This window comes from Anomalospiza imberbis, chromosome 1, assembly GCF_031753505.1.
Source record: "Anomalospiza imberbis isolate Cuckoo-Finch-1a 21T00152 chromosome 1, ASM3175350v1, whole genome shotgun sequence".
In the NCBI taxonomy this organism is placed as follows: domain Eukaryota; kingdom Metazoa; phylum Chordata; class Aves; order Passeriformes; family Viduidae; genus Anomalospiza; species Anomalospiza imberbis.
The window spans coordinates 102,480,514-102,507,676 of NC_089681.1; the positions used below are offsets into that span (position 1 = coordinate 102,480,514).

The 27,163-nt window shown below is 39.3% G+C and overlaps 1 protein-coding gene across 2 annotated transcripts in view; it reads left to right on the forward strand.

The window, feature by feature from the left end:
• The window catches only part of CNTNAP2 (contactin associated protein 2), a 1,020,441-nt gene that overhangs the window by 886,856 nt on the left and 106,422 nt on the right, over positions 1-27,163 (forward strand). For both annotated transcript variants that reach the window (XM_068202989.1, XM_068202997.1), the window contains one exon: positions 26,334-26,504. In XM_068202989.1, the coding sequence (XP_068059090.1) occupies positions 26,334-26,504 (171 nt within the window). The remainder of the gene's footprint in view (positions 1-26,333; positions 26,505-27,163) is intronic.

The window sequence follows — 27,163 nt, forward strand, 5'->3', positions numbered from 1 at the left end:
CCATTCTGAATACATTAATGTTTGGAGGGCTACTTGAACTATGTTACTTCTCTTTTTTTTCCTCCCTCTTTTTTAAAAAAGCACCATGCAAATACATATCTTAAAAGAAAGGGATGCATCACAAATTGCAGAAATAAAACTGTTCTTATTAAGGACAAAAAGATAATGCAGTCAGATTTCATTATGCATATGTTATAAGAGTAATTGCCTTTTGCAGTTACCAGGCATTCTATTTACATGCTGGAGATATTCCTGGAGACAGCATATAACAAACTGTCTCTCAGCTCAAGAAAAATAGGCTGAAACCATTGCCACCATGTTATTATAGACAATAAAGAAGTAATTAAATGTCTTTAACTGCCTTCCTTTTAAATGTCTCTAACTCAAATTACTTTCCCCCTATTATTCATTTTTACCCTTATTGTAAATGTATCAATCTTGTAAATGTTCATGTTTGGTGAGCTTGCTTTTGATAACTGACTGGCTAGGGGCAGTCCTAGGAAAAATGGGGGACTCTGTACTCCCTGACTTTGTGAAGAGGTCAGGCAGAGAGCTTGTAAGTATCATAATGTTGAGAGTAAAAGGAAATGAAGAAATGAAAATAGGCTTAGAATTCAGTATAGTCTGGAAAATAACATCGGGGAAATAGGTGGTCAGGGAAAAATCAACAATCTGAGCTGGAAATTACTCGGTCCACTGTAGTAAACTCACCATTAAGATGATGGTCAGTTCCTGAAAAGGCTGATATGAAACACATTCCTCTCCTATCAGCTTCAAACTTTGTGTAAGCTCTTCATTCTCCCTTGCTCCTTACTAGCTTCCTTCCTTCAGCTCAGATATTGATGCTCCCCTTTTGCCAGGGTGTGTTCAGGGATGGGAGGAAGGGACATTTCCTGTGAGTCCATCATTCCTTGTCCCACTACTCCTTCCTGGCTGCACTCCCAGAATTGGCTAATGATCACAGCCAACATATGGTCTGTGAACAGGCGGTTTCTTGCTTTAAAAACAAAGATCAGGTGTTGAAAAGAGCTTGAAAGCGAGGTGTAAATGATAGGAAATCAATCAAGGGAGGATATGATCTGAAGCTGATGAAACAGACACACCAGGAGAGATTTTGAGGAACAGATAATACTGCCTGCAGCTGGAAGCTTGCTGCTGGTAGGGGAAGAAAGTGACAGGAGAGCAGACAAGGAGCCACACAGCTTCCATATTGGTACCCTGAATTCAAAAGTGTCTGCACACTTTCCTTGTCAACTTTCTAAGACCCCCATAACCTGCTCCATGGCTCATATTCAGAGAGGTGTTTGAGTAATTTATTCCTGTTTAAGAACTTATCCATCCAAATTAGTAGCAATTCATGTGTTTTTATCTAGCAGGAGCAGTGGGCAGAGCTCTGATTTGGAGTATTTCACTGAAATTAAAAAGATCTGAAGTGCTTACATAGGAATTTAGTGCCTCATTCTCTCTAACTACTTTTATGGACTGAGAGAAGTCTGCCTTCTGTCAAACCTGGTGCTGGTTTGATCCAAAGACTGAAGATGTTTGAATAAGAAGCAGAATAATTACAGGGAATATTTTTCATTAAAAATAGGAGATTGGAAATGTAACAAGCATTCTCAAAATAGATGTAGGATTTTCTGTTACTTCTCTAACACTTCTCTCTGAAATTCCTGAATCAAAAAATAATACCAAAATTAGGGTAGCAATTGAGGATAATGTTTATATTACTGAAACAGTTTTGATATGGGTCCACCACTATCAGTTTTGATATTTCTCCACCACTATGATACACATACAATATTTTTCGCTGTATGCTTTTTTTTTTTTTTGCATTGTTTTGATTTCCATATATTCAAATACCATCAGCTACCAGTGGAAAACATCATAAACCTTTGTTGCAGATAAAGAATAAAATATGAATGTGAAGTATTTACTATAACCCTATCGGGAAAATACAGATAGCATAGACTTTCTTGTCCAATATACAATGCAGAGGGATATTTTTGTCTTGTGCTTGTAAAGTCACATGAATATTTATTTCTGTAGACTGTGGCTTTCTTTCACCCTGAAAGCTCTCTAAAGATCTATCCAGATTTTTTCTTCTGCCCTTTCATTACAATAAAATGAGTTGGCTTCCTGATTCCCTAATTTAAGCATCATTTGAATGGTGCAGATGCTTTCTGTCGTATTTATAAGACTGTAAATGTGTGCTGCTTTTGCTCATAATAACCGACACACAATGGGGCTGCTCTTCTCACATTAAGGATGGTCAGGAAATGCAGACTACAGGGTTGTAGGTATTAATAATGGCTTTCATTTACTAATCCAAAGTGCTGTCTTTCCCAATTTTGATCATTATGGATATTTGGTTAGAATTAGCAGACCTGTGTTTCTACTGGGAAACTGCTAACCTTTTTCTCAGTGCTGTTGAAATTCAGAAAGCTTTCTGCAGAAGAAATATCTCCTGTACACTGAAGCCATTGTCTGTGAGCAAAGCTAATAAAAAGCAGCTCCTCCTGCCATTGCAAACCACATTGCACATTTGGGAAGGTACAATTTTCAGAAGTTTTATGGATCTGTACATCGTTCAGATATCTCCATGCATCTCTCTCTGAGGTGTAAATGTTTTGCTTCTTAGTCTTTCTAAATATAATCTCATCTAAATTCAGCATGTTAAAACAAAACAAGTCATAACAGAAACCTATCAAATTTACTGGAATTGATATCCAGGAAAACCAGACTACTAAACCTGTTCTTCAGGAGTATTTTCAACCATTTAATTAATTTTAATCAAATTGGCTACTTCCTTAAATAACCAAGAATAGGAATTAGGGAAACATATTCAGGCTTGTAGGTTTGATGATTTTATTCTTGATGCCCATGTTCATAGAGAAGCAGTGTACTGTACAAATATTTGAAGGTGATAAATATTCCAGGTATGATTGAAAAATTTCAAAGCAGCATGTCTGAGAAACTGTTTTTTCTTATTTATTGCAAACTTCTATTTATACAATAGTTTTCAAGCAGTCACTATCAATTTGAAATCATCGATGGGTAATGATGAAAATATCAGACATTTGATTCATACCTTTCATGCTCCTGCTTTTTATGTTTTTTGCATATGTACAGATCACCAGAGTTGAGAAAGAAAGAAAGAAAGAAAGTTACCTAGGATATTCAAAAGTATCAGAAAAAGTGCGATGAACTGTCTTTTTTTATGTCCTTGAGTATCTGTTCTGTGTCCAGCACAACTAAGATGTGTGGCTGAGTGCTGTCCAAAGACTGGAGGTTTTCTCCTGGAAGTGATTGCTATACTGTATTTTTGCCTCTAGGGAAATACTGAAAAGGAATTGCATAGAAAATGGAGCTTACTAAAGAAATGTGGAAATTAATGAATGTAGTGCAGAAAAGCCATATAGACCATTGCTGTGATAAAAATGTAAAGGCTGAATTTTATTCCATTTGTGGTTGGTATTAAGAAACTGAGTCTTACAGAAAAAAAACTACTTCCATCAAGCCTAAGGCCGTATCTTGTCTTTGAATTCTTCTTGTGGTCCATACAGACATCTTGAGCTTCTGTCTTCCAGTTCATATTATCTGAGGAAATGCTATGTCAGGTACAATTTACCAAAGTGTCTCTTGCTCCCACATCAGCCTGGCCCACAGAACCCAACTGGCACAGCATGCACCTGGGGACAGAAATCCCTGCCATTCATGCTGACTCATGCAGAGAGATCTTCCAGACAGGATGTCTCTGTGGTACCAATGAAGAAGCCCAGAAAGCAGAATATGAATCTGAGAGCTGAGATCTGCCTGGAACTCTTCCTTTTGCTCCTGGAAGAGAGCAGGCTGCTGAAGTATATCACCTGCTGCTCCAGCCAGCCTCTTTCCCCTCCAGCTGTCTCTTATTCACCTGCCACAGACCCTATTCTTCTTTTGCAGTGTTAGCCAATCTTTTTGTCCTTGCTTATGAAACCAATCTATGCATTTTACAAAAGAAGCAAAAACTCTTTTTTTACTGGAGTTTGTGGTTATTGTGGGGTAGCAAGCATGAGTGCATTTCAGGGGTTGCACCCAGTCTATCTTGCAGAGAAGTCACAACGTGGTTCAAGACACAGCAGTTGAAAGCCACCATCAAGGCAGAGTGAAATATTGAAGGAAGACTGGAGAATGAGTACTGAGTCCTGGCACTGACATGGGGCACTGTGCCAGAGGCTGGGATGTGGACAGTCAGGATGTATTAGTGGCAGAGCAAGAAGTGTCAGGAGATGATGGCAGAGCAGCTCGCACCCCGCGCTGTAGGGCAGACCCTCTGCCTTTGTTCACTGCAACCTGTCGATTACAGTGCCACAGGATTACCCAGCGACACTGTGGGAGAGGAGTGAAGCTTTCTGGTGATTAGTGTCTGGATAGTCACAACAGACATCTCAGCAGGCTTTGAACTCACTGTGCCCTATTCCTCAGCTACTAGTTTTTAGGAATAGCTCTTGTCTTAAAAGACTGGCAGGCAGCTACTGCCTGACTGCCAGCACCGAGGAGCGCAGGATTGCATTTCTAAAGTGCACGGACAAACTGATAAGCAGTTCTCCAAAGGGCCACAGGGGCTCGGGAAGGATGGAAACTCGCTGCCATGGGACATGAGGCTGTGCTGTAGGTAGTGTCACAAAGGGAGAACTGCTCCAAACAAAGCAGAGACTCAAGGCTGAGTTTTCCTGAGAAGCCACCTGGCTTTTCTTTGCTGCCCTCCTTATGCAAGACCAACATGGCAAAGCAAGAAGGGCTCGTACAGCCCCTGAGTAACTGGAGATACAGGACTCTTGAAACACGAAGAGGACAGTGAATTAGCCATCCTTCTGCTCTGCACACAGGGGAGGGAAGGGAGTGGTAAAAAAAAAAAAAAAAAAAAAAAAAAAAAAAAAAAAAAAAAAAAAAAAAAAGCTGAAGTATTCGTTCACACTTCCTTAGATACAAAGGTTATGCTCCTGTCGGCTGCGTCTCCTTTTCCCAGAAGATTGTACCCTGCTGCCATCTACTGGGGTATTTAAGGAGACGGCATTGCTCAGGTACCCAGATGTGCGCCAGAGGAAAGAAACTCGGATTCTGCAAGATGTTGAAGTTGAGCGATCATATAAGAAAATGAAAACTCAGCACTGAGATGTGTCTGCAGTCACCTACCTCGCCCTTCTAATCCTTTTGAAAATCGAGCTAATTGCTTATTATCATTATTAACTGCAGCACTTAGGGAAAAATGAATATTTTGCAGTAATACTGTGTATTGTATTCTTTATTCTTCCTGCTGAAACAGGGAGTTGAGGGAAGATTGATGCTTGATCTGCCACAGTTCTGCACAAACTCTAGGAGGACGAAATGAAATAAAACAGCTATCAAAAAGAAAGTGGTGTCATTCCTGCTTGTGCTTCATTTTATGTCAATGGCAAAGTTGCAATTGAATTTTTAGAAAGGTTATTATCAGTCTCATATCTGGCTAGCAAAGCTGGCACAAAGCAGCAGGGATAAAGAACAGCAGCCTGTGAACTGAAAGCAATAACACTGCAGACAGGGTGTTTTGTTAAACCTCTGGTCCTAGGAGGTTATATATACAAATAATGGGTTTATTTACAGAAGATATGATATTTTCAGTCACCAGTGGCAGCAATAGACGTAGTCACTCCCCTACCATGTGATCCATGTTAGAAAGAAAGTTTGAAATCCCATACTCAGAGCCACTCGCCCATCCTGGCTTTTGTTTGCCTTCATTTAGAATAAGGGTTGTTTGTTTGAGCTCCATTTAAGGAGCACCAGCTGGGTCTGCCATAAAATATGGTTTGCAAAACAAGCCATCCCTGATGTTTAACACCCTGACAATCTCTGATGTCTTTTATTTAAGTAATAAATTAGTGTTTAATTTTTATGGCATTACACATTACCCAGGAGAGTAATTTAGCAGGTCATTTTTAACATAGTGATAAAACTTGGAGTAATGGGATTGAAGCTGCCACTTCTGGAGGTTTGTATTGGGCAATACTACAAATTTAAGTTCCCTAACATGCATTCAATTTAGATTTAATAAGAGTTATTATATCCCATGTTAATTAAAATTGGATTATTTATTGCAAACACTTACAGAGAGCTAGCTACAGAGTTGCAGCTGCACATACCAAATTTGGCCTCAGATGTGCCACACAGCATTTCTTCAACCCTTTGAAAAGCCAAATTTGGAGTAAATTGTATCTTCCACATCACTTTGGTCACTATAGTGGCACTTGTGTACCTTTATCCCTTCCAGTGTGAAATTGCGATGGACATGGCAAGGAGAGACTTGATGAAGATGCATTACTGAAAACTCTGAGCAGGCTTTCAAGGCCTCACAGCCATGACACTTACTGCAGCAGAGCATAGGGTGAAGGTCTAAACCAACTTTTCTGAACTTCCACAAGTGTGGTGCAGAGGAGCGGATGCCCTCCTTGCCTCTCCTCTCACACCACTTTCATTTTGTTTCTGTAAGGCACAGGCAGCTCACTAGCAGCCTGACAACAGGTAAGAACTGCTTCCACCGGCTCAGAGAGCACGTTCTTAGGGATCGTCATGGTTTGACGCTGGCGCAGTGCCAGCGCCCCCATGAAAATACACCTTCCCAAATAAATGCTGTGAGATGCGATTAGGAACAGAGCAGAGCAGGCCCAGGTTAGAAATAAAGAAAAAAACTTAATTAAACTACTACTACTATAAAAGACGCACACACTAAATCCAGGAAGAAAATCTTCTAAAACATTCCTCCTCCCCTCCCCCAGTTCCAACAAACCACAGTGAAACACAACTCAGACCTTCAATCAGGCTCCCACCCTTCAGATAATCAGTACTCAGTCCATCAAGGGAGAGAGGAGTCTTTCTTGCACCATAGACCCCCCCCAGGAAACACAGTTGCCACCCTTCTGCATTTCCATGTCACACATGGCAATCCCCTGGAGAAAATCTGCCAGTGTGACACTCTCCATGTCACTGTGCTCTCACCACTGTGTATGGACAGACTGCCCATAGGGCTGCTTTAAGGATGCATTGCCAAGGACCAAAAGAAACAACAGTTCAGCTTCTCATTCTGGGACTACAGTCCCCCCCATTTTCTTCCTCCCCTGGGGCCGAGGGTCTCAAGAACAGAGATCACCACACCCTCCTCAGCTCTTCTCTGTTCACTCCATTCCTGTGCTTGCAGTTGTTGGAACAGACCCCGGGCTCACTATTGCATCCCCCTAAAAATGTAGTCTCTGTTGCAAGAGAATTTGGTTCAGTCTATGGCTAACAAGAAAAGTCCAGCCAAGGCTACTCCATCATCTCTTCCCACACTATAATTCATTTCCCCATCTTCTTCTGACCTCTCACTCCCAGGCCATCTCTTCTCTTTCAGGTCAAGGAGGAGTAATATTTCACAAAGCTTTCATCCAAGAAGAGGTTAAAAGTCTCAAATTCCCTGGACGGCCGGGATCTCTGCCCAGACCTCCAACTCCCACAACTGGGCACCTCCCCCCCACCTTCTGCTGGTGTACTGCTGACACCATCGCTGTCTCTTTCTCTCTTTCTCCAGAGAGACTCAGGGTTGGGGGCGGGGGGACGCAAACATCCCAGATTTTCTCCACCCTTCCATCCGTGGGGGGGCCGGCCCGGTTCCAGTCCCTCCACACCTCGGCCTTCCTCAGCCTAGGCCAAATGGCTGGCTGGGCAGGGGAGAGTCTGCACAGCACTCTGACTGGAACCAAAAAGAGAGTTCCCCTGGGAGTTCTTGCTTTTAACCCCCTGTGTTCTCAGAGGCCTGTCCAATGCCTTCAGTGGTCAGTCCAAATGCCAATATCCAACACCAGCCACTGATTGGTTTCACTACCAACTTCCTGAGAAAATTCACTTGCATGTCAAACAATGACAGGGATGCTCAGACTAATACATGAATAATCTTCCTCTGCCAAAACCCCAGCCCCAGCTCTGGGAGAGAGCCAGAGAGTGGGCTCACACTGGCCAGACAAGTAAGTGGCTGCAGTTCTATGGACCAAGAAGAAAAGGTGACACCTCCCTAGATGTGCAGAAATCCAGCAGTGACATAAGAAATAGTAACAAGGCTGTAAAAGAAATCAAAACAAACAGGAGAATGAATGTATAGAAGATACGTTTAACTCACTTGCTCTGTGGAACAATGCTCCAACTTTTTGTGGGATGGAGATCAGAGAAATAGGCACAGATGCAGCAGTGTGGGTAATGCAGACAGAAGTATTTTTATCTGAAGTTGCAACAGAAAATTTTAGGTCTGTAACAGAAAACACTGTAGATAGTACAAATACCAAACAAATGCCACTCCAAAGTGTTAGTTTTGAACACTTTGCTACTCGGTATCTAAGCCATGTTTTCTAGTCTCTGGCCAGTTGAAGAAATCAACAGTACCCAAAAATTGCTGGGAAGACAGAGACAGACAGCTAGCATTCAGGAACCTGTCACAGAGGCACAAGTTGCCTTCTCCTTAACCACACAGAAACTTTTTTTTTTTTTTTTTTTTTTTTTGACCCCAAGAAAAACTGAAGTGTTTACTGTGCTTCTATACTGTGTCAGTTTTGAGGGTAGAAATTACTGTCATTGAGGCTGAAGAAAAAGGATTGACCATGTCTACCTCAGCCTTCTTTTCTCCAGACTCAAGACCTTCAGCTCCTTCAGCTGCTCCTCATCAGACTTGTGCTCCAGATCCTTCACCAGCTTTATTGTCCTTCTCTGGACACATTCCAGCACCTCAATGTCTTTGTTGTAGTGAGGGGCCCAAAACTGAGCACAGGATTCAAGGTGCAGCCTCAGCAGTGCCAAGTACAGGAGTGTGATTACTTTCTTAGTCCTTCTGGTCACATAATTTCTGATACGAACACACTTTCTGATAACAATTTCTATCAAAATGCTGTTGTCACATTCCCTGGGAAGTCCGTACTGAGAGAACTGATGTAATGGCACATGAACGCACAAGATATGAAGTTACTGGATGTGATGAAGAAGCTTGGACAAGAGCAAGATTCATAATGAGATAGACTTTAGAACAAGAATGGAAGAAACAAGTAACAAGACTGAGTGTCATCATTTTTGCTCTAGAGCTAGTTTTGTTGATGTGAATTATTCTCCTTACAAAAGCTAAGGTTTTCTGCCTGGATTTTTGTTCAGCCCATTTTTTTTTATTCCTCTGGGCTAATTGTTCCTGAGCTTTTCTCTTTTTCTGTCCCTCTCCTTAGTATCTGACATGTCCTATTTGAGAGTCAAATGGGTAATGGCCTTTAGGGAAGGTACCAGTTTCTTGTTCTCATCCTTTTTTCAGAAGGCACAACCTATCAAAATACGGATACATTTGATTAGTGGTGTTTACCTTCAAATAGGCCTGTGTTTAAGTCTATGAGGAGCTAAGGCCAGAATCCTTCTGTTCATTAAGGCAAAATTCAGTATTTGGAGTAGGTATCCCTCTGACAAGCATTCTAACATGCCAAAAGTATTAGATAGCCAAGAACTTTTCCTTTTTGCCTTTTTATTTCTGCTTTTCCTTTCTGGAAGGGCTGATAGCAGCATTCAGTTATGAGGCTTCCTGGCAGAAAGCCCAGCACAATTGTTTGAAGTCTGGATCCTTTCTGCGCAGAAACCTGTGATTAAGTCACCTTCAAACAGATCAGATCATGTCAATATCTTAAGTTTTCTCTACTTGGTTATTACCCTTCCTGAGTAGATGTGACTCGTCATGTTTCCTTTTCAGTCATTTTGGTTTGTGCTTTCCTCAGGACTAAAACTCATGGGAACCAGAGAAAAGGTTTAATCTTTTACTTTGAGAGGCTGGTCTGCTAAAGCTTTTCAGTAGAAATACGCACAGGAGTTAAGTAATATAGAAAACTGGGCATTAGTTTTACATCCAGGAAGAAAAACCATGGTTGACATGTTGTTTTAAAGCTTAAGAAGAAAATCTTTACAGAGCTTTAAAAAGCTTTCTGTGTGTGCAGGTTTTTTTCCCCAGACTTTTAATTCAAACCATATTTCTCTTCAGTTGTCATAATATCAGATAAAATTTCTTATAACATTAAGTTGGATAAGCTTAAGAGATTTTAGAGCAGTGGCATATTCAAGTTGTAGAAGGACTAAAAGCTATTAAGGTCAATATACCATTTCCAGATTTGCATCTATAATTAGTAACAGAATATGCCCTATCCATTTTAAAAAATATTCTTCATGCTATGAAATACTGGTTCACCTCAGTAGAGAAGGAATCCATCTTCCCTTAAAAGTAAAATCTAGCACAAAATTCTCCTATTATTCTGTATTTTTGAAAAGCATTCTATTTAAGTAATGACAGAGAGTAAGATGAGTTTATTACCAAACTGCAGTAGTCTGCAGATAAAGAATCATCTGATTAAAGTTGGTTTGGTTCTTTCTCAAGCCAAAATATACAGATCTGTGGATGAGACTGGGGGTGGGAAGGGGGACAAGGGGGTGAAAACACAAAAACTTCCCACTGATATTCATTTTCAAGTCCAAAAAAGTGGTAACAGAAGAGGAAATATCCTAAGCTAGTAGCTCATGAAGATGAAGCTAGATTTTTGGTTACCTTAGGGCTTTGAAAGGGGAAAATACCTCAAATGACTTCGCAAATAATTATCTTTTACCTAGATTTACCCTGTGACTTAGGGTTTTTTTGCTCTTTCAGTTATTTGAAGAAAGAAGAATAGAACAGAACTGAAACATACTGATTTGCTAACCTGTAGTTTTTCATTCCCTAAAGGGAGAGGCTGCTAATACTGTTTGCAGAGTCAATGAAATGGTAAATAGTGCTGAACCTGGTTATGATACTTTTAAGTTGCTCTGTCCTCTGATGGAACAAGCATTATCAACTGCCTTCGAAAATGAAAAACTTGCCTTGACATCATGGTGTCTCTCAAAGGAAATAGTGCAGACATGTGCTTGCAAAATAAGACTTATATTTCTCAGTAAAAGCATAACCAATACTATCATAAGTGTAAGACAGAGAAATTGCATAATTACTCATCAGATGGGGAAAAAAACCTAACCAACTAAAAAAAAATAAAAGCACACAACACATCCAACACAGAGTAAAACACAAAAGACCTCCAGCAAACACAAAAAAAAAACCTGACAAAAGAAAAAAACCTGACAGGCCAGGTTTATTCTGCAAAATAAGTTTTCAATCCCTGCTATTTGTGTACTTTTCACAATAAATGTTTATGGAAAGAATTGTCCTCATGCTACTCATACGAAGACAAAATTTCTTTCCTTCATATGAGCATTTGAACCCTTCACTGAGCCATGACCTTTTTTTTTTTCAGAAAAGCCCTTTTCTGAAGCAGGACTTGTTGCCCTCTCTCAGCAGAATTTATACAATTTTAGATGCAGCTGAAGTAATCCACTTTGCTAGCACCCTATTCCCCAGCCCTCATTGCCTCAGCACTTGCAGCAGCTGGCTTACTGTGCTTAGCACATGGGAGAGAAAGAACATTTTGCAGGTTCAACTGTTCTAGAAACTCAGTAATGAAATCAGAAATGACAAGGTAAGCTCAGCAGTGACCAGACTCTGAGATGATTTTTTGATAACCCTTTGTTGGCTTTCATTCAAATTCCCAGAAAAAGACAAATTTGAATCTGTCATTAATTAGTACTCATTTTATTCTTCCTTGTTTGCTTGTTTGGGGTGTTTTTTGGGGAAGGGATTGAGAAGGAAGGAGTGAGGAAGAGGGGATGTCGGGGGGAGAATGTCTATCTTTGTATGGTACTCCATTATTTGCCTTCACTGTCACTGAAAAAATATAAGAGCAAGTTTCTAGAGAAAAACTGTAAGAGCCTGGATTGCTGACAAATGCTGACATGCATATATAATAATAATGTGCATAAGCTGTTCGCTTGCGATGAGACAACATAATAAACACAGGTGCCAGTTTTGCCTTCATTGCAAAAACAGGGTTCCATTTGGTTCCTCCTCATCAAATTTTCTATTTTAACCTGTATTTATTTGTACCTCGAGCTCACATAGAATATTAAACAAATTCAGAAACAAATGGCTATAAACACAAGACAACAGCAGACGAGGTTAAGTAGCCACAAATCAGAGCTTGTGGTGGTTGAAGCCAAGCGCTCTGTTCAGTGTGTTATTAAGCAAACATTGTAAGATGGCTGACCCACCATCACATGCAGAGAGTTGATATCACAAAGATTCACTATCAGGAGCCTAGTTTACCAGCTGTTCTGTCTGTTAGGGATGACTACACAGGAAACATGCTGTTGCATGAAGCAATGCTGGTTACAGGTTGCTTATTTATAGTCTGAAAAGGAAGGACTAATACTAAATTCCATTATAGTGACTTACATGAAGGCTGAATTCAAGCCAGAGCAGCCCCACTAAGAGGGTCAAGCTGCAGTTGAGGTAATTAGTACAGGTATATGTTAAGTTTACAAGGCACAATGCAGCTCTAGCTACATGAAGGAACTCCAGCCAAGACTGTACAGTAAATGACAAGAACACAGAGCAATGCAGAGAGCCTGTCTTATTGCTGGCTGTGGGAAGATTGCAGAGGCCAGCTTTAGCTCTCAACTCCTCAGGCCTCCACCCCAGTCCTGGAGAGGTGTCTGAACTTAGTGACCTGGCTACACCTGCACAGCTCAAGTGCTTCCATCTCCAGGGTTAGCTTTGCTTTTGTTCCAAGGCATTTCTTGACTCATTTCAATATTTCCTTATACAAATGCTGCATTCGTTTTTGTCCTTGGGAGCATTTCCTCCAAGAACATAGATTATAATGCAGCAACAAATTCCTGTGAAATTAGGTGGTTTCCCTATATCACATCCTGATTCATATCAGTCTCTGTGCAGGCATGGTTTTCCCCCAAGACTGCCTTTTAAATGTATATTTGACATCTCAGTTGATCAATACAAGTATATTTTGGTCCATTTGTGCCCTTCCTCTCCATTTGAGAATCAATATTGCTGTGCATAAATACTATCTTTTCCCGATGAAGAAAACTGTAAAGTCGAGTGTCAGAGTACAGCTCTTCCCTCTTCCAGAAGAAGAAAGTCTTTGCAGATCAAAGTGAAGTACACCCCTGGTGTCAGCAGTCCAAACTCTTCACAGATTGTGAGTAGTTTCTTGTTTAGACCAAATATAGACCAGAGTTCTGATTCTTTAGGTTAGCCTCAACTCTTTTCCAACACCAAATGCCTGATCTAGTACCTGTGATAGTAAGCCTGACTGTGATGTTCCCTTTCAAAAAGTTTAGATCTGCCATGTCAGATATTTATTTATTTTTCTTATAAAAGGATTCCTAAGGAGCCTTCTGCTTTGGTCTGCATGATAGCACAAGTGATACAGTGCTTTTGAGGTTCAAGCAAAGTCTGACTAAAAATCACCAGTAGTCATTAACAATCAAAGAACCTTATTACATTTATTTATATTTATATTGGAAAGAAATGTCATCACAAGTAACACACCATGATAGGTGTCTTCGTCATTGTGAGATAATTACAGTCATGCAAGGTTACAAAACACTGTGAAGAAATATTTGCTTTTAAATAAATAGTAAAATATGTTGTCTTTGCTTTTTAATTGTTGCTAGATCTAATACTTATGCATGTATATATTTTTATCCATAAATAATGTTGCCACATTGTGTTCTCCAATTTCAAAATATTTTGACACTCATTTAATGACTTCATCCAACACAAATGCATTTGGATAATGTGAAAAGTAAGAAGTAAATTTGTGGAAAATTATTGTCAACTCTTGTATCAGAGGAACATGTTCAAATTCCAGCCAAGTTTTGTGCTCTGTTTCAAGTAGAAAAGCTGCATCTTGCAGCCTAAGATTGTGACCACAAAGTGCTGCAAATGTTGATAGTCATAGATTCCAAGATTCAAAAACACTTTATAAAGGAAAAGAAAGAGAAATGTTGTTTTCTTTACCTCAGAGATCTTGGGCTCTGGAGGCATAAGCCATAAACAACTTGGCTGGGTCATGTATGCTAAGAATGTCAGAGCCAAGAAATTTTATTTAGAATGACTAAATTATGGCACAATGCCTTTACCCCAAGTCACCTTCCATTTCAGATAAAAATCTTCACTGCAAGGGGTTCTTTTTGTGTTCTGAAAGTCTAGTTTTAGATGTTCATGTTTTTCCCACTCAGTGCTGTGCGTTGTAAAATGTCTAAAGGCAGTTTTTGTCTGCAATCTTCTGTTGTTATAAGCCAGCTGAAACATTCTTTACAAGTCCAAATTTCTGGATGACTGTTTAGTAGAGAGACATTTAGGATGGGAAAGACTAAAGAAAGCAGGAAGGCAGGCAGGTAAGCAAGAAAGAAAAAAAGAAAAAAAAATAAAGAAAGAAAGAACTTTGGATCTTTATGACACATCTTTTTCACTGCATAGTCTTTTGGCTGAAATGGAAAAAATTTGGGAAGTAAACACTAAGTAAATATTCTCGGATATATGTAAATTTAGTGTAATGCCATGAACAGTAGAGCTATGTCTAAGTGATTTGCAAGAGGTCAGAATCAGATCTCCTGTAGATGCAGAGTTATATTTTGTTTCCACAAACCATTTCACCTCCAAAATACTAATTTCATTTAAATTGTTGTATTGATTTTTGTTGTTCATACAAAATAGTTGAGGTTGGAAGGGGTTCTCTAGGGAAGGTAAATCTTTAATATGGGTTATTTGTTCTAGATTTTTTTTTTTTGGATGGTATAGCTGGTATTTTTTTATTGGGATGTACTATGTATAAGGCTTTGTTATATATCTGTAAACTCTGATTGGTTTAATAGTCATTAAATTAATACAAGGGCATTTTAACATATATATACATTTAAGATTCTTGGTCTCAGTGCTGTTGCCACTAAGCTGCAACAGGAGATCTCTCTCCATATGACAGCCTATTTAGTCTAAAATGTTTTCATTAGTTTTCTGGTTTAGATTTGCTATTACACTACATATATTTGCTTGCATCACCTGTGTGGAATTTGAAGTGTGAGTACCGAATGCCTGTTAGAAGAGGGAAAGCTGCTGTTCCTACAGTAAATTTACCTTTCTAGAGGGAACCCGCCTTTGTCCATATAACTGTGTTCTCTCATAACAATATTACAAGTGTCACTAATGGCAATGTCAAGACTAAGAAACTTTTATTTTTTTAATTTAAATTTTGTGGGTATTCTTTCTTTGTGTTCTTGGATTTAGAATATTGCTGAGATAGTCATATCACAGGAAGATATTTGGACATAGTGATAGTCATAATGAGTTATTTTAAAGATAAGGAACAGGCAGGGAATGGAATAAATGCTCAAATGCAGTCATGTGAAAAGTTTCTCTGCCATAGATAATATAGAAATGAACTGTAAAATTACTTTGCAAAGACATTTTTTCAAAGTCGGAAGGGGGAAAGTCTATATCAACATAGGCATATCAAGCAGCATTTCCAGGGCCACAGCACACGGTAGAGCAGATGTTCTAGCCAAGGCACCAGTGTCTAGGGTGGAGTGGTACCTAACATGGACTCCAGTGGCCCTTCTCAGTTCCTAGATCAATGTAGGACTGGGAGGCCATGGAGGTGCTAAGTTCTCAGCTGTTTGCATTTGGAACACAATGTCCAACTCTATAATTAAAATTCTTTGCAAATGTTTGTATAAATGGCTATGGTCCATAAAAACTACACACCAAAAAGAGGGAAGTTGGACTTGGAATAATGTTACAGTGACCTAAAACTGGAGTGGCACCAAAAGAATGAAGATAGTTTTACTTAACTGTAGTTTAATGTATATCTGAACTATTTATTAATAAATGGGAACTGGGACATAAACAAAGGAGTCATTAAAAGTATACTTCTACAAATAAGCAGTAGAACAGCATGACTGTACTAATACACCTGCTGAATTAAATGATTACTTCAAGCAAATTATTTTAGCTGTAAGTTTCGTCAGGTTAGAGGACTACAATTCACCAAAGGACCTAGTCCTAACTTGTGACCTAAATATTCTCAGCTTTAGTTCAGAAGTCTCTGAAACCCATCCAGTAATAGAAGATCAAGCAAAATTAATTCCATGATCTCTGTCAAAAGCAATGGAATCAATGGCATACAGTTAATATACTACATCAAGAATAAATTGTATTTTACATTTTAATTCTGAAAAACATTTTCCAGTGTGAAAGTGTAGCTGGCTTAGGAGAAGAAATCAGGTGACCAAAGAGCCAGGACACTGAGTCCAGATCCATAGCCAAACACAAGTGATATTTAAGCCACAAATAGGAACAAAACTGTCACTCTAAGCAGAGAAAATGTAGTGGGGAAGAGCTGTGTGAAGATTACCCAGCACATTCTTCTTTTAAAACATCATGCCAGGAAGACCAAATGGGAATGGCAGAAGAAATGGATATTGGATCATCTTGTCCACATTGTGTTGGCTCTGACTCTACAGAGCTCTAGAGCTGCATCTCATTATCCACATACTTTACCAAGGATCTGGAGAACAGAGAGCTACCATTTCCTGCAGTTCACCTCTGCAGCACAGGGAATAGATTTAGTACCACAGAGGAAGGGAATTCTTAAGAAAATTCTTTTTACATTATTGTCCTTGTGTCTTTGCCTTTCCATCTTGAGCAGATACGTGCTGAGCATATGGTGATTATGCAACATTACCAGGTGGGAATGGAAAGTTTCACAATTGTTTTACACAGCTAAACACCCACCAATATATAGGGGACAGCAGAGAATCAGATCCTCACAGTAACATGGTTTGTGGACAGCAGCAGGCTCCTGTATTTAATGTTTACCATTCTGGCACCATGGCATACTGCCTTGACTGGGGCACAGTGGTGATCAAGCTCATGTTTACAGGTCAGTTATTGTTTAAAAATATTCCCCTGAAAGGACACCAGTTTACATGCATCATTAAAGCTCTATCAGCACATTACAGAACTCCAGGTTGTAAACCAGGCCAGATCAGGACCTTTCATTGTTTAGATGGATGAAAGTAATGATGCCAGCAGTGACAGGGTATGTATCGTGATTAAGCATTATGACCAGGAGGCAAGAGTTTTGAAAAATGATCTTCCAAAGATGATTGCAGGAAACACAGCAGGCGCTGGAACAATTTCTGCATCACTTAATCTGTTTTATTGACTCCAATATTTCACTGATAAATGTGATTGCACTTTTCCCTCACTCAGCAAATATAGTGACTGACAGAGTAAAGCAAACTTTAGCATCTGTGTTTCTATCCATTGATCAGTGTCTTGTAACTGTTATGTCACTTGAGAATCTTTATGAAAACAGATAATTTATAATGACAGCGGATAAACTGCTATCCATCGTACTGCAATGCTAATATAAGTTATTTTATGTCCTTCATTGCTGACCAGAGAACTCATCTTGATCCCTAATAGGGAAGAAACTCTTTAATTTCTAAAGAATTAATGTAAAACTTGCCTGCATTTATAATTTTTTAAATACACTTACTCTCTCCTCAGTATCTTGTTATGCATAAAGGAGTTTGGGGCTTTAGACCTTGGGCCCACATGAAAAGATGATAAGTTCTGTAATCGGGTCAACAGTTGTCACAGCAGTAGCAGGCATGCAGAAGAAGGCATGCAGTGGCAGGCATGCAAAGGTCTGTAAGTGAAGACCAAACAACCTTCCCACAACTGGAGGAGGCAAGGGCATCAGTGGGAGGTCACCACCCAAATGAGTAGACAGTTAACATTTTCAGGATCTCACTTTCAGAGGAGGTGCATGCAATGAACTTCCAGAAGAGAAGCCTTGAGGAATTACTTTGAGTTTCAGGGGTAGTACAGAAATTGAAGGTGTTATATATTTATCAACAATCTGGATGCAGTAGTTGAATGCACCATCAGCAAGTTTACTGATTAAATCAAACTGGGAGGTACTGTTGACTCTCTCTCGGGACAAAAGCCCTTGCAGAGGAATCAGAGAGAATGGATCATTAGACTTTGATTAATGGGATGAAATTTAATAAGTCAGATTCTTCCCTATGGAGCTATGTCAGAACCAAACCTGTAAGAGAAGTGTCTGGAGAGCAGCCCTGCAGAGAGGCTTCTGGGAGTGCTGGTTCACAGCAGACTCAAGAGGAGTCAGCAGTGTGTACCCTGGCAGCCAGCTGGGCAATCCTCATCCTGAGGTGCATCAAACACAGCAAGACTGATGGTCCAAAGAGGTGATTATCCAGCTGTATCCACCATTGTTGGTCTCATCTCGAACCCTGTGTGCAATTCTAGATCCTGCCATTGAAGAAGGATGTGAAGGTCCTTGAATGTGTTCTGCCAAGGGCACCAAGGCAGGGGAAGGGGCTGGCAGGGATGTTCTCTGAGTAGTGGCTGAGGACACTGGGCTTGTGTAGTTTGGAGAAAGGGAGGCAGAGGGGTGATCTCACTGCTCCCTACAGTTTCCTGAGGTGGGGAAGTACAGAAGGAGGTGCTGAGCTCTTCTCCCTGGTGCCCAGTGCCAGGACACATGGGAATGGCTAAAAGCTGCATCCATCAGGGAAGATTAATTTATGACATGAGGACATTGTTTTACTGGGAAGGTGGTCAAGCCCTGGAACTGGCTTTCTGGAGAGGTGGTTGAGGCCCTGTGCCTGTCAGTGTTTAAGAGAGTGTTTAAGGACAACATTCTTAAAGCCATGATTTAAGTTTGGGTCAGCTCTAAAGCTGTCAGGCATTTGGACTAGATGGTCAATGCAAAAAAAATGTCAAGGTAAAAAAAGGTCAATGTAAAAAAAAATCTACAACCTAGAATTTATCTTTTAAAACCTGAATTGTCTTTAACATGAAAGTAACCACTGCAGAGCTAAGTTTTCTGTTTTGTTAATTCTGAGCTCATCTCTATATGTATTGATATTCTCAGCAGGTTTTGTTCTCAACTTCCAGCCATTTGTTACTCTGTTGAAAGATACACAGCTAGTTTTAGCTCGAAAATTGAAATCTAACCTATATTTTTATTTAGTCTGAAAGAGGGTAAGTCAGTTTGCTGTTATACAGTGCTAATACACTCTCCATCTGTTCACTTGGGGATTATTTTTCCTGTGTGTGGTCAAAAGACTTTTCTGCTATTAAGGCAACATCATGTGTAACAGCTCTTTCTGCTTTATTTTTTCTTGATTCGGGTTTGGATTGAGTAAATCAGGACACTACCATCTTAATTTTAAACTAAGTAGCAATTTATGTGCTTCTTTTCAAGTGATATTCTGCTATTGATAAATTGTTAACCCACAGCCCAAGAAATAAATTATTGCTATTTCTAGAAATAGTATAGTAAGGAGTATTCAAGGCCACAGACTTGCCAGGCTTGGACTATCTTGAGCCTTCCCTAAACTTTATTTAGATGAAACAACTTTTTTTTTTTCTAATGGCAGGAGTACTATACCTAGTTTGTTTTACCTTTGCTTATCTTCTTATGGTACAACCCCATTTTATATAGGTAATAGTAAAAAGTAGTTACTTTATGCAGAATGAGATATTGATGACTAACGTAATCACAGAATCATCAAGGTTGGAAGAGCTCTTCTAGACCATCTAGTCCAACTGTTAACCCAGCACCACCATAATTGCTTGAATTATCTAAATCATATCCCCAAGTGCTTCATGCAGGCACCTTTTGTAAGAGCCAATTTTATCTCCCCTGGCAAAACTTAATGCCATTTCCTCTCACTCTTTTACCTAAGACATGGCAGAAGAGACTGACCCCTACTCCACAACAACTTCCTTCAGGCAGTCCCTCCTGACCCTCCTTGTCTCCAGGCTAAACAACCCCACTTCCTGCAGCTGCTCTTCATAAGACATTTTCTAGACTCTTCCCCACCCTCTTTGGATATGCTCCTCAATGTCCTTTTTGAAGTGAGTGACACAGAACTGGACACAGTCCTCAAGGTGCAACCTCACCAGTGATGAGTACAGCGGGACAATTTCTTTCCTACTCCTACTGGCCAAACTATTCTTGATACAGGCCAAGATGCCCTGGTCACCTAGGCACACTGCTGGCTCATGTATCCATCTGGCTGTCAATCCCCAATCCCCTTCTCCTGAGCAGCATTCCAGCCTGTGGCAGTGCATGGGGTTGTTGAGGCCCAGGCACGGGACCAGTAAGGATCATGACAGTGGGCAGAGACATGCACAACTGGCATATATTCACCAGTCCTCAAAACTGGGAACATGGGATTCTGGGCAAAGAGGTACAAGCACAGGACTATGTAAGATGGGGCACTTACTGATACAGACTCACCAACAAGCAAATAAATTCAAGACTAGAGCTGGTGAAAACTGATTCCAGGGGTACCAAAGAAATCAAAGATATGCAAAAATTACCATGCATAGTAAATTATATGTGCATTAAACATAGTAAATATCATAGAGTAAAATATAGTAGATGTGGCATGGAGCTGCAGACCAGAAAAAAACAAAGGTTTAAAAGCATGTTAGCACAATGAAAAATGACACAAAGTAGATATTTCAGTCAGGAAGAAGCCACTGGTATTGTAGTCCTCCCAGCAAAGGAGAGAATGCTATCCTTGCTCTCCTTTCCCCCAACACACACCACACTCCAGCTCAGACTGAAGCTGTGATCTCAGCTCCCCTAAGATTAGCACTGATGACAGAAAGGTACCTGCCCTGCTTTGAGGTCATGGTTACATCTTTCACAATAAAGTACAACTCAGTGCAAGAAACACTGTCAATTTTCTTTGACTTTTCAAATAGAAAGTCCAACAGCAAATTTGGTTTTCATTACAACCAGTCCCACTCTGAAATGGATCTGTAGAATTGAGTCTAAGATGTGATTGTTGCTGTACTGATACTCAAACTGCTCTGTGTGCATGCATAAGTTCCTATATCAGAATGGAAAAAGAAGAAAGGAAAAAAAACCCACCAACTTGATTTGTTGAGCATAATTGTATGGATAATCTCAATCCATTACTTTGTGCCACAGAACAGTTTTCCATTCACACATCCATCTCCTCTGAAATAGAAGACTATTCTTATATTTTATTCGCATAATGCTTTTGATAGAAAATCTGTTTTGCTGCAGATGAGGGCCCTGGAGGTTTTTGGTCTATTGTAATACATAAGAGCTGCCTGACACTGCAGCATTCGTTCTCTTGTGCGATCGCCTAGCAGGGCTAAAAGCACTGATGTCTTTTACAGTTCTGATATTGCCATTATCCATTTCAATGGGGTTTAAATGTAAAAGTGAAATTGATGGTGTTAAAGCACGAATTTCAATCATGCTAAGAAAGAAGATATTGATGGGAGCCAGCAAGGGAGCTCTGAACAAAATTATTGCAAGGAAGAAGCTGAAAGGCTGATTACTATAAGGCCAGTGATTCTATGTTTTCAAGTTACAGAGCTGCCACACATTAAAAGATGCCTGTTCATGTTGCATAACTCAGGACAAAGTGCGTTTGCCCAGTCCGTATTATGGGTCTCCTTCCTTCTCACTGAGGTGGGACTTCATGGGAAAAATCTTCAAGTCTTAGTTCAGCTTTTTATCTGAGATTTAAGATGTCCCTTTTAATTAACTTTTGTAGTAGGGCTGGTTTCTTGTGGCTACAGACTATTGCTGTTCTTGTAAAAATTATACCTTTGCAATTATAGTGCAGCCACCTGTCTGAGGCTGAGTCTTTTTGGAACAGTAGAAGAGACACTTTTGTATCATACAAATTACAAAGAACACCGTAACTCAGGGTTACGAAAACTAATGAGAAAGCAGTAAGAGTGTTTTGCGGGAGCTTAACGAGTTGGATTTTAATTTTCACAGCAGAGAAGTGAAGCTGTGAGCAACCTTGGCACAAATTGAAACAGAATCACAAAGTGTTACTTGGTGCATTGAAGCGCCTCTCTCTCAGCTATAGCTCTGATTCCTCCTTGGATCCCGGTAAATATCCACGGCAGTTTCCTCTGGCACTGTGGTCAGCAATTCCCTTTCCTGCCTCTGCATGCCCTGTGTCCTAAGGCTTACTGCCATCACCAAGAAACGTCCAATCTTATGAAAAACACAGCTATGTCTTGGGGAATCTCCACATTTATCTTGACTTGCAAACAACTGAAAAGGCTTGATTGATTTGTATTTGTGCTTCCATGACAGCAGCACGCTCTGTACCTGTTTAATTGGTTTAAATCACATTTAAACACTAAGCAAGTTTAAAACAACTGAACTGCCCAAAAGAGCTGTGATCTTCATTACAAAATTATAGTTGAGGTTTCAAAGAAGAAAATGAAATTATAATGTTGTATTTCAAATAATACAAAAAGAGATCATCCTTGGACTCAGGTATTTTTATAAATTAAAAACTTATAATTTATAGTGTTCTTTCTAAATAAACTCCCTTTCCCGCCTTCTGTCTGATATCCCTGCTGCCATACCTCTACTCTGTGGTTTAAGTTCCAGTCCCAGTTTTCTCCACCTACAGCTTGTCAGCCTAAAGTGGGAGAAAAATGCCTGTAGGATCAATATGTTCAAACCACTTGAGGAAAGAATTGTGGCAATGTACCAAAGAAATTTTGAGGCATAGTGACTGATAAAAGTTCCTAGCAAGAAACTATAATAATGTATGTAAAGTGGATTTTTATACAGTATTTCCTTAGGGAGCCCATTTCTTATCAAAAGATATCATTTTATGATAAAAATCATTATTTATGTTTGGAAAAACATTTCTATTGTACCCTTAATAAAAATACTTTTTCCCCTTAAACTGATTTGATATGAATGTATACTAGAGTGCAAAAATATGATTTTATCTTTATAGGAATTTCTCATTAAGAGTCTTTGAAAATATCTCTCTCAAGGTACAGATTCTCCAATTCTGTCTGCATTGTTTGTATTTATCCTTTCACCAATAACATCTGCAGACAAGGTTTTCTGCAAAGTCAAAAAGTAGCATTTTGAATTAAATGTAAAATCCTTAGTGATAGAGCTCTTCAGCAGGCTGGATGTAGCTCTAAATAAAAATTGATTCATTTTGTTTCAATAAGAAGGTGATGAAGATTCCATCTGAGCCCGCTTGCCTATCTGGCCCTGCAGTGGCACTCAGAAACAGCAGTCCTTCTTGCAAGTGTGCTGTGGTAAAGATGTGAAATCTTTGCCATAGGGCTGGACCCTGCTGGATAAATCCACAAACAATACCAATCCTAAAAACTCTGGAATGTCTGACTGGTCACATACAACTGAAAAGTGCTGCCCTGTAAAGGCAAACCAGCACTTGGATTATGCAGTCTCATAGTTAAGGATTTAACCCACAACCAGCATTACAGACTAAGTTTATGTCAAATTGCATTTAATGGTTTCAAGTTTGCAAGATAATTAAAAATATGTAAATATAATACTGCAAAATATATAACTGTTTCATATAGCAAGTCCTACTCTTATTTGCTTTATTGAAATATTAATCATAATAATATACTCTATTGGTCTCTTTTGGTGAATTGCGGTGGCTGGGACACATTTCTCACTGAAGAGAGATTTGTCTCCAGTGGTACTTGAATTTTATAGCTCTCACATTCACAGCAATTCTACTTGTCATGTGTTCTTCATATTTTAGGCTAACAAATTTGGTAATGTTCAATGAATGTAAAGCTAGGGATCTAAAATACTTATTTAACTTACAAAGACATGAAAGCATTTCTACAAGGTTACTCAGGGCAGCCAAATTAGCTCCTGAACAGAGATTGTATTAATATATTCCTGGCTTTTTGTCTGAGTCCCACTTATTTCATGTGAGTTTATTCAGCAAGTAAAATCTTTTTGAGGGCCTGCCAGCAGCTAGCATACCTGTAGGTCCCAGGAAAATAAAATAGAGATGTCCAGGTACATCTGCAAATGGAAGAGCATATACAAAGTCCATCTAGACCCTGTATTTACAAATTATTGACAAAGCATTCATGCATCTAGACCATAAACAACCCTAATATTGAGAGAGCACTTTGAAAAGTGAGAAAGAGACCTGAGACCAAGAATGAAAATAAAATTCAATACCTTTTTTATCTGTGCTGTTTTAGCATTAGGTATGTTTTCAGACAACAACCTTGCAAATAATGAGCAGATATTTCTTGCCCATGCAGGCTTATGATATGAAGATCATTGACATTTCTATAGAAATCATTAGTAGCATTCAATCTGGAAATTACTGATTTGTATAAGGAGAGTAAATAGTAATACATGTTGAAAACTAGCTGATCTAGCCTAGCTGGTTAATTTACAAACCCATACCTGTTTCATGAATGCCTATTTCTTCCCATTTTCACTGCTTAAATGTGTGTTTACATGTATGCACACACAAAATCTCAATTACAACTTTCCTCCTGGGATGCATTGAACTAAATGGAAAATGGCTTATTTTTCCAAATACCCTAAATCCTTCAGAGAGGCAGAATTATATTGGAGGGTATGGAACAGTACTATGGAAAGCAATAGTATGCTTTTATTTATCCCTAAAAATCTGCTAATTCATATGTTCAATTTAAAATTGAAGAGAGATTAATAATTACTCAAATAATAAAACTTCTGAAATGAGTGTGGGCCAGTAGAGTAATATATTATCACAGCTGATCTTCTGAAGCTTCAGCCATCCTCATTTATATTCATCCAGTGCTAAACAGACAAATAATATAGCATTATCACCTACTTCAGTAATCAACAGTGGAAAACCAATATCTGGGACTTTGGACTGGATTGGAAAGTAGAAGTATTGTCTCTATTAGCTGGAATACTAAGGACTCAGCTGTGATGACATCATGAGTGATATTCTAATAAATTTCTGAAGCTGGATACATAAGCATTCTGATGAAACTAGAATGAGCTGTTTCAGTCTCTCATTGGCTTACTCTATCAACTATATCATCATCACAGAATCATTATAACATGGCCTGGGATGGAAGAGACCTTAAAGATTGTCTAGTTCCAACATCCCTGCTGTGGACAGGGACACTTTCTCTTAGACCAGGTTGCTCAGAATCCCATTCAGCCTTGCCTTGAGCACTGCCAGGGATGGGGCATCCACAGCTTCTCTGTCCCAGTGCCTCACTGTCCTCATAGCAAAGAATTTCTTTCTTATATATAAACTTACTGGCTATCAGTTTGAAGCCATTTCCTCTTCCCCTATTACTGCGTGCCCTTGTAAGAAGTCCCTCTCCATCTTTCTTGTACCTCCCTTCAGGTAGTGGAAGGCAGCAGTTAGGTCACCCCAAAGCCTTCTCTTATGAATCTTATGATCTTCTTATTAAGAGAATCTTACCTGCCCTTATATCTTATGACCTTTTTTTTTTTGCATTGTAATGCTGCCTTGCACTGAATTTGACTGTCGTTCTAGCTAAAGTACAGTAATGGGTGTTATTAATTATTATATTTCTCCAGTGGGAATGTACTAGGGGACTATTAAGTTCATATGTTAATGGTGTCTGTATTGATTAGCTTCATTTACTGGATTTTTCCTGTGATTTAAATTAATAGACTTCTAATAGACATGGCTACACTTTCAGCAGGGTGTGTAGGTGTGTAGAATAATTTTGAAGACAAGTAAGTCACACATGCAGCAATATATGAAAGGAAAGCAAGTGCCTGAGGTGAGGCAGACACCAAATTAGTGTTTTGCTCCTCTGTCTGATCTCCCATGATAGTCTTACTATAATAAAAATATAATAACAACATATGAGTATGACTGGATGTTGTAGATGTCAGTGAACCTAATGGGAAGAATGATGATGTCTGACTTAGTTCAGAAGGCGGAATGATTTCTTTATTATAATTATGCTATAATAAATTAATATACTATATACAAGAGGATACTAATAACTACATGCTACTTTCTCTATCATATCTAACTGCTATCAACTTGTGACCCTGTTTGCCAGAGTCTAGACACAGGTGGATCCGATTGGCCATCAGGCCCAAACAATCCACCATGATCCAACCAAGTGCTCACTCTAGGTAAACAATTCTCCAAACACATTCCTAAGAGAAAAACAAGGAGTAGAAATAGAAATTGTTTTCTCTTTCATTTCTCTCTGTGTACCTTTATGAAAAATCCTGAGAGAGAGAGAAATGTGCTTGCCACAACTGGACATGATAAATTAAGAGCTTGAAAATAAATTTACCGTTAACATGCTCTGTCTTCTGAAACCTGACACACCATGCCCAGAAATCCAAAACAGAGGTAGCAAGAATCAAGGTGCTTGGGGTTCTTTCTTCAGCACAGACAGCACTGTAGCATAGATGAACCTTAAAATCTCCAACTTTTCCAACAGCTTCAAGGGAGCACTGAAACATGTCTTTCCTGTCTGTCCTCTGCAGGGAATTACTGGAATGCAGCTTCTTTCATTACTTCATCATCTTACCTCCACTTCTCCACCTTCCAAGGGGAAACCAGTGCAGACATCTCTTTCTACTTCAAAACGTCAGCCTCAGATGGGGTGTTTCTTGAGAATCTGGGAAACACTGACTTCATCAAACTGGAGCTGAAATGTAAGTAGAGGCGTCCTATTACTGTTCTCAACAGTTGAAGTATTATGTTGAATAGTAGCTTTTAAAAAATGTGTACCACTTAGTAAAATGTGCAAGCTGTCTACATCCTGCAAAAACTTCAAGTCAAGCTGCTTGACATATTTTCAAGTTGCCTTTTGTGAAAGGAGTGCTTGAAGTACATTTGAATTGTTTATTGAGGGAAAAATACAAAGACAAATAAAACTGGTAACATCAATTACAAAAATGACACTGACCTGAAAAGTGTTTTCAAAATTGCATGTCAGAATTATTTCTTCAAAATTTATGTCTTTGGCTCTGTGTGCTTTTCCATTTTATTTCATGGTTGCTTTGGAAACAGGGGAAAGAAGTAAAAAAGAGGCACCATCCTAATCAGTACTGCAAGGATCCAAAGAGCTGAAAACTTGCATATGATATTTAAAAGCCATAAAATATCTCATAAAAATAAATTTTTATCAGCATTATCTGTTAATAAAATCGCTGATCTGAAAAAGAGGGTATAATGACACCAAGAGGCAAGTCAATTTTATTATTCAAACCATTTTTAGTGGCCCAGGGGCAAACTTCCCAAGGAAGGTGCTGAAATCCTCAGCTGCGCCTGAATTCTGCTTAGTGGAGTTGAAGCAGTTGAATTAGGGGGA